We start from the raw sequence: 6,000 nt of genomic DNA on the forward strand, positions 1-6,000 counted from the left end.
ATACTTTGGAGATTGTGTGTTAGGAACTGCTCAGCACAGTGGCCTGGTACCTCTCCTACTGCTATGGGGTGAAAATCAGAAATAAGCCTGGAAACACCAGATAATTGGAGGAACTAGAGGGAAAATAACACTGGAAAACAATAAACATTAGCCCTTTAGTTAAAGCTTGACTCTTTGGCAAGGGAATTCCTTGTCTATTGTCCCCGCAGAATTAAAATGAAGGGCCCCTGACTTGGGATGAAACTATCCAGATGGGGCTAGAATAGGTCATGTAGATCGTCCCCAAGTCCCTCTGTTTTGAATAGGACTGAATCCTTAAAATTCAGTACATGGCTCAAGGGAGTAACTTCTGAATGCTCTTCTTTCTATACAGTCACGATTCACTGCCACTTTCTCTATGCGTCTTATACCAGGAGAACAAATTTCCTTTCCGGGTATGGGAATTCAGGTGGTTGAGAGAGGGAGTTGTTCTGGTCTCTCTTCAGGAACAAAAATGCATTAATGTGGCCCTGACTCAGACCTTGGAGTTGGACTGTGTCCATTTTGTCCAAAACTGAGCCATGACCTGAGAAGAACTCAGTTATAGATGGCTCTGGGATACTTCCTATGCTGCCAGGGATACCACGGTAACATTCATGTCAATGAGACCATTCTCCCTGAGGAATTTCTTTGTCCTAGCCTCTATTTGGCTTCCATTACCTTGTGCAGATGGTTGAGGGACAATTGAAGGAACATGTTCACTTTCCTTTGCACATTCTGAGGAACAGACCTTTATATTTCCGATTGGAGAGGAAGAAAAGAGTTCTCAATTTAATAGGTAACAGAAAAAGGGAGTAGAGTTCATCCATCCATTTTACTTTGTGAAAATTAGAAAACTTTGATTACAGCCACTGGACAGGTTGTTTTTAAGAAGTTCGAGCAGAGAATTTTAGGCATAAACAGACTATTTGAATAATTCTTAATCCTACTTAGAAAATAGCAGATTAAGATAAAGAATTCTTCAAAGTCAGTTGCAGGGTTGGGGCTAAGTGCTGTTGGAGAACCCAGCATGCTGTGTTGTTTTTCCTTGTTGTGATTTTGCTGAATAGAGCCTAGTTCTTCTAGAATGTGAACTTTGCTCCTCTCTTCCCAGGAACCTCCTGTTTGTGATCCTTGCCACTGATAGAATCATTATTTCCTGGATCCATCCTTTATTTTGTTCCGGTCTTCAGTTTGTATTTATTTACTAATCTGTCCTCCTCTCATTCTCACAGCCCCACCAGCAGTAGTAGGTATGGCTCCTCCTGTAACGTGAGTCAAGGAAGCTCTCAGTTAAGTGAACTGGACCAGTGTCATGACCAAGATGATGACCGTCGGGAGCGGGACTCCATTCATTCCTGCCACAGCTCTAGTAACCTCTCCAGAGATGGCCAAGTGGGTTTTGGAGAACAAGAGAAAGCCTTGGAGGTGACAGATGAAGAGGAGAAGCGGGGAGTGTGTGAACCCAAGGAGATGAAAGAAGATGCCACAGCCCATCCACCCCCAGATATGGTGCTACACAGAGACTTTGTCCGAGGCCCCCAGGAGAGGTAGGTCATGGCTACCTTGAGGAGCTCATATGGTTTCCTCAGTACCTGCCCTATGGTACTGCTGACAGAATGCAGTTGCTCTGTTTGTTTCCCTGCAGCTGGGTATGGTTGTGATCAGGATACTGAGGCTTACCTCTGCACTGCTTCCATTGTTTTCTGGTGTAATTACCAAAGTATTTCAAGGATCTCTGAAGAACATTGTAGCTGCAGTGTACCAGGTCTTCTAGAATCTGTAGTTCTTGACTTACTAGTTGACCCCATATATGACAACCTCTGAGTCCGGAACTGACCTGAGCCCTGCAGATTATTTCATTCAGAGGAGCTGCTTCGAATAAAACAGGCTTCCTAGCCTATTAATGTTTTAATTTTTTTTGGTGAACATTGTTTTTCATTTTGGTTTTTTTCCTTGACTAATCTGGGAGACAGTTAAAGAACCGATCTAGAAGCCAAATCTAAATCACCTTTCTGTCTCCCTGGGGCCTAGCAGTATGTCTGGCAGTTGATACCCAGAAGAAGGAAAATTTTAAACTTGTCCTTTTAACAGTCACATAATGAAGCTTAGTACTGACTTTGAGTATTGTTATTGTTGAGCTAAATTGGTCAGTGAGTTGCTGATAGGTTGGGGCAAAGCAGGGTTTCTCAGTCTTGGCACTATTAACGTTTTTATCCAGATAATTCTTTCTTCGTTTTTTTGTTTTGTTGTGTTTTTGATATTTTAGCTACATTGTTCAGCATGTGATACGGTTCCCTGACCAGGGGTCAAATTCAGGCCTCCACAGTGAAAGCATTGAATCGTAACCACTAGGCCATGAGGGGACTCCGCGAGCCAGATTATAGTTTGTTATGGGGAGCTATTGTATGCCTTGTAGAATGTTTAGTGGCATCCCTGGCCTCTGCACACTACATGCCTATAGCTGCTCTCGGTGTGACAACCAGACATGTCTCCAGATATTACTGCCAGGGTTCTCCTGAGGGGCAAAACTGTCCTTAGTTGAAAACCACTGGAGTAGAGTGACAAGAGCTAGGTGTGACTTAAATTCTCAAATTTCAAGGTCATGGGAAGATCAGAGCAGCGAACACTGATTATATGGTAAAAGTTAGAAAACAGTTGATGCCTCTACTGTACCACTCGAAGGTAGAAACTTATTTTCTGTTTGTTTTCCTGATTTTTAATCATCTCTGGTGGCTCATCTAGTAGACAAGACAGCAGAGAGACTGAGTTCTGGACCAGCTTTTTTTTTTAACTGGACTGACAATTCACTAAAAGATAGCTCTTTGTAGACCTTGGACTTTAAAGATGCTATTGTCTGGGCAGAGTTCTTGGTCAAGCAGCAGAAGTGCCCATCCTTCTCTCATGGCTTTGTCATCCCAGATCCTAGCTGTGCAAGTGACATCCGGGCTGGTTTCAGAAGTGCCCACAGATGTTTTAAAACAACTGATGCAGTTAAGTGGCATCAGTGCCTAGCATATATTTTGTGTGTCTGTATGGTGGTTTCTTGTTTACTGCCTTGGCCATAGATGCCAGTGAGCGAGGGGGAAGCATCATCACCAAGAATGAACCGCTATTCCACAGGTAAAACCTAGATGATTATTTGTTTAATATAGGCTGGTGTTCCTGCCTCAGAGCTCCTTTCTTATGTATATTGTTCCTTGCACTTAGGATGTTCCTGAGGCAGCTCAGGGAACAAGATCACAGCAGGAGGAGGGCTCTGCCTTTTTTCTTAATGCTTTGATGTAGACTAGGAATTGATAGGCCTTCCAAAATACTTAGTGGAGTAGGAAGGGTTTGCAGGAACACAGTTCTGCCCCAAGGATGCTATGTAGAGCCCCCAAGGGAGAGTGGTGATCCTGAGAGGCGGGGAAGAGGTCTACTCCACGCCCCTCTGCACCGTTTCCATGTTAGCCACTGACTTAGGGCCCTTGTTGCTGCTTTTAGTATCCTGACCCCTAACTGTTCCAGTGAGCTGCCTTGTCAGCTGAGTGGAAAAAGGGAAAGAAAGAAAGGGAACAGATGAAAAGCTAAAAGCAATTGTCATTTTAGAGAAGAATTTTTTTCATGTTGGATGTTCAGGATATGCTGTTTTAGTGGCTTGAATCACTAGACAAGTATAGGCATGAATGCAAACCTTTTAATTTTAGGTATTTGGCAGTTTTGACTTGAGCACTGTCATCCTGTGGCCTGGGCTTATTTTTAAGGAACATTCTTTTCTCTCTTACAAGCTTTCCTGAGGAGACCGCATCTTCGCCATTTACCCAAGCCAGAGCGCACTGGATCCGAGCAGTTACCAAGGTTCGACTCCAGCTACAGGAGATAGTAAGTCTGTTGTTCCAGTTCTAGCTGGGACAGTTTTTCCTTTGAAACTGGGAGACATATGGTGCTAAAGAAGCAGCCAGTGATTAGTCATATTATAGTGTGCTTCTGGGAATGCATGACAAGTAAGCTAGAGCCTTAAGAGATGGGGAGGTAGCTGTTGACTTCCTTCTACCCTAAATAATGGAACTCAAATAGACCTGGTGGGTCTATTTAATTTGGTACTACTATCATCGGTGAGGCTATTTCGAGTTTAGGATAGGAGACTATTTCAGGGCCTCTTAGGGTTAGTTGTTGTTTCCTTTGGCCAGCCAGTTCAAGTGCCACTGCCTGACTTTTACAGGGTTGGAAATTTTACTCCGAAGTTTCTGTGGGGTCCCCTCATTTAAGGTCCAAAACATCAACACATTAAACTAATGTAAAAAAGTAAAAATAGAAATATTTTTCATTTTCAATGTTACAAGTTTGGAGTATCTTTATCTGTGTTTCAGTAGTCAGTCTTCAGGCAGAAAGGTGGTTTTTAAATGATGACAAGTGGCTGTCAGTAGTATAATACCTGGCAGCTGTTAAAAATGAAAGCATGCTTACCTGTGTAAACACACTTTAAAAGTAATTTATTTTGAAATAACCTAAAACTTAAGAGAAAAGTTGACAAAACAGTAGTGTAAAGAACTCCCATATCCTGCTCACCAAAGTGCCCCAGTTGTTGACATTTTGTATTATTTTTGCTTTATCACCCTGCAGCCATAATGATTAATCTTTTGCTGAACCATTTGAGAGAAAGGGAGAGGCATGATGTTTTCCTTTTTGTATTTTACAAAAAGGCAAGGCTACTCTCCACTGTAACCAAGAAATCCACAATGACAACACTGTCATCAAAACCCCATGCAAATTTTGCTAACTATCCCAACAATGTCTCTTCTCTGGTCCAGGATACAACTCAGGCTAACATTGCATTTAGTAATCTTGTCTCTTAATCTCCTTTACTCTGAAACAGTTCCTCTTGTTTTTTGACAGATACTATAGGCCTTCACTTTGTATTCTTCACTTTGGGTCCGTCTAGTGTTTCCTCATGTCCAGACTCAAGCCATACTTCCTTGGCAGGGATTACACAAAAATGGTATATTGGATGCTTTTTAGTGAATTGCATCAGAAAGTACATGTTGTCAGCCTGTCCTACCCCTTGTAATGTTAACCTTAATCACCTAGTTAAGGTTGTATCAATCAGATTTCTCCACTGTTAGGCACCATTTTTTCTTGGCAATTCATAAGTGTTTTGTGGTTCAGTACTCTGAGATGAGTGCTCTCATCAAATCTCCATGTACAGGCTAAGGATCCGTGTATGACTTCTGTCTGAATCTACCACCACAAACGCTGGTGCCAAATGGTAACTTTCTATTTCCATTATCCTTTCTACATTCGTTAGTTGGCATACTACTATAAAGAAGAGATTTCTCTTTTTTTCATCAGTTTTTTATTACTAATTTTTTAAAAGTAAGGGTCTTATAATTATAATAAAGGAAAATAAAATAAATAACCTCCATGTAGAAGAAGAGTTATGAATGAGAAAAACAAGAATGTATTGGAGCGGTTTGTTAAGGCCTTTTAAGAGGCAGTTCAGAGTCTCTCAAGGATAGCTAAAAGCAGTTGCCAAAGTTTGGAATCATCTAGAGAAAAGCATGCTTTATTTAAGAGTAACCAAGAATGATTGCAACTTAATGAATATTGGAACAGTAGTAAATATATTCTTAACACAGGTCATGTAACTGAAAGCTGATTAGATGTGGCCAAGAGGAGGAAGGGAAGCCAGAGTTTAAAGAAGGATCTGATAACAGCTGAAGATAGAGGCAGAAGTACACCGTTTATACTTAAGATGAGATTTGCTGGCAGACTGATAGAGGTTGTGAGACAGTAAGAAGTTAAGTATGGCACCAAGGACTTTTTTTCTGAGTAATTGAAAGTTCTACCCATCTGCCCTAAGATAATTTTTTGTTAGTTTCTTCTTATTATAGAATTTCCCTATGCAGGTATAAGTAAATATGAATTATATTCTAATCCCCCCTTTTTTCTTTGCCCGGGGGGGGGGGGGGGGGGGGGGGGGGGGGGGGGGGGGGGGGGGGG

At 41.8% G+C, this 6,000-nt stretch overlaps 1 protein-coding gene across 2 annotated transcripts in view; it reads left to right on the forward strand.

The window, feature by feature from the left end:
* Positions 1–6,000, forward strand: part of UNC13B (unc-13 homolog B) — a 219,736-nt gene that overhangs the window by 128,889 nt on the left and 84,847 nt on the right. For both annotated transcript variants that reach the window (XM_040261120.1, XM_040261039.1), the window contains 2 exons: positions 1,254–1,568; positions 3,789–3,879. In XM_040261120.1, the coding sequence (XP_040117054.1) occupies positions 1,254–1,568; positions 3,789–3,879 (406 nt within the window). The remainder of the gene's footprint in view (positions 1–1,253; positions 1,569–3,788; positions 3,880–6,000) is intronic.

This window comes from Oryx dammah, unplaced genomic scaffold, assembly GCF_014754425.2.
Source record: "Oryx dammah isolate SB20612 unplaced genomic scaffold, SCBI_Odam_1.1 HiC_scaffold_1, whole genome shotgun sequence".
Classification (NCBI taxonomy): Eukaryota; Metazoa; Chordata; class Mammalia; order Artiodactyla; family Bovidae; genus Oryx; species Oryx dammah.